This window comes from Camellia sinensis, chromosome 2, assembly GCF_055761805.1.
Source record: "Camellia sinensis isolate YWXY chromosome 2, ASM5576180v1, whole genome shotgun sequence".
Taxonomy (NCBI): Eukaryota; Viridiplantae; Streptophyta; class Magnoliopsida; order Ericales; family Theaceae; genus Camellia; species Camellia sinensis.
In genome coordinates, this window is record NC_138962.1 from 183006912 (window position 1) to 183008382 (window position 1471).

At 46.2% G+C, this 1471-nt stretch overlaps 1 protein-coding gene across 1 annotated transcript; it reads right to left on the reverse strand.

The window, feature by feature from the left end:
* Positions 1 to 317: 317 nt before the first annotated feature.
* On the reverse strand, positions 318 to 1219 carry LOC145819294 (uncharacterized). The gene is made up of 2 exons (XM_082913267.1): positions 1079 to 1219; positions 318 to 845 (listed from the first exon to the last, which is right to left on the reverse strand). The coding sequence occupies exons 1-2, from the start codon at positions 1217 to 1219 to the stop codon at positions 318 to 320; spliced, it is 669 nt and encodes a 222-aa protein (XP_082769393.1).
* Between the last annotated feature and the right edge of the window lie 252 nt (positions 1220 to 1471).

A 1471-nucleotide genomic window follows, 5' to 3' on the forward strand; every position in this document is an offset into this window, starting at 1 on the left:
TTCTCATCTATCTTTACCTCCACCAAATCTTCCACTACTTTCTGTTCGACTGCCTTGCCAACGTCTATAAACAACCCATTGCTTTCTGGCTCCTCTACCATTTATACGACCCTTTTAGCAGCTCGACTGCCGTTCATGGTCACGAAGCATTTCTTGGACATGATTTGGTCTCCCAAGATTTCTTCAATCATTCCAGCTTTGTTAGGGAATCGCATTACCTGATGGTAGGTTAATGCTACCGCTTGCTTGGCATGCAACCATGCTTTTTCCAAAATAATGTTGTAAGTGGAAAGAACTTTTAATACCCAAAATTCCACTTACTTTGTCATTGTCCCAGCTTTGATCGGCAAAATTATCTTACCAACCAGCCATTCTGGCATTGAGTTGAAACCGACCAAGGGAGATGTCGCGAGTGCCAAATCCTTGTCCTCCAATTTGAGTTGCTTAAAAGTCTCATAGTACATTATCTCACACGAGCTCCCTTGATCTATCAAGATCCGCTTGATATCGAAATTCTTGACACGCAGAGTAACCACTAGTGCATCATTGTGAGGGCTTTGCAACCTTGTTAAGTCCCTGTCGGAGAAGGTGATGACGTTTTTTTCCTCGAACTTCCCTCTTTTCACAGTAGGTTGTACACTCTCATGTGCTCTGCCTTTTTTTATCATCTCTCTCAACTCGCATACTCGTTCAGGCTCGATGATCCCATGTATCACATTAATTACGCCTTGAGGCAGACCGTCAACTGGCATCCCATCTGGCCCATTGCGGTCTTGGGGAGTTGGCCGAGCTCCCCCTTTAATATACCGATCCACATGGCATGCGGCCACTAACTCCTCCAGATGCTGCAGCAATGAAGGGTGCACTGGTATCTCTTGTTGTAGCCCGTCTACGTTTCTTCCAACTTGGCTGGCCACCGAACGAAGGGTTCATCGCGTATCTCGCAAAGAATCCGATAAATAGGCTTATTGAACACCGTGGTGATAGCGATGCGGACTCTCAACCTCCTTGTCTAGGAGTCCTCGCCATTTGGTCATTTGCTTCGACTATTTTTGATCGGTTGTTCCTCCCGGCCAACCGTGTTAACTGTTGCCGCAAGTTTTCTGTTCGACATCGCTGTTGTGCCGGACTTTTCCTTAGCCCAAGCGCCATCTTCGTCTACTCTGATATGCTGATGCACTCTCACCATCAGGGCTTCCATTATGAGGGGTGGCGTCATTGTCATTAAATCCCTTAATTTAGTGTCCACCGGCAAAGCCCGTTTATACTGTGCGATAGCTAGGTTTATGGGGCAATCTCCGATCTGATTAAAAGTCTCTCAATACTGGTTGTTGTAAGACTTTAGTGTTTTCTTCTCGCCTATGTCGATGGAGAGTAGCTGGTCTATCTCCACCGGTGTCTTGGTGTTTGTCTTAAACCTGGTAACAAACACCTCTGCTAGTTACGCCCATGAAGCTATGCTACCTTCTAG

Bases quoted from the DNA above. Each gene is read 5' to 3' on its own strand.
- LOC145819294 (XM_082913267.1), bottom strand. From the start codon at position 1,219: ATGACGCCACCCCTCATAATGGAAGCCCTGATGGTGAGAGTGCATCAG. The intron at 846-1,078 runs GTTGGCCGGGAG...TCATTGCTGCAG, and splicing joins TTGCGGCAACAGTTAACACG to CATCTGGAGGAGTTAGTGGC.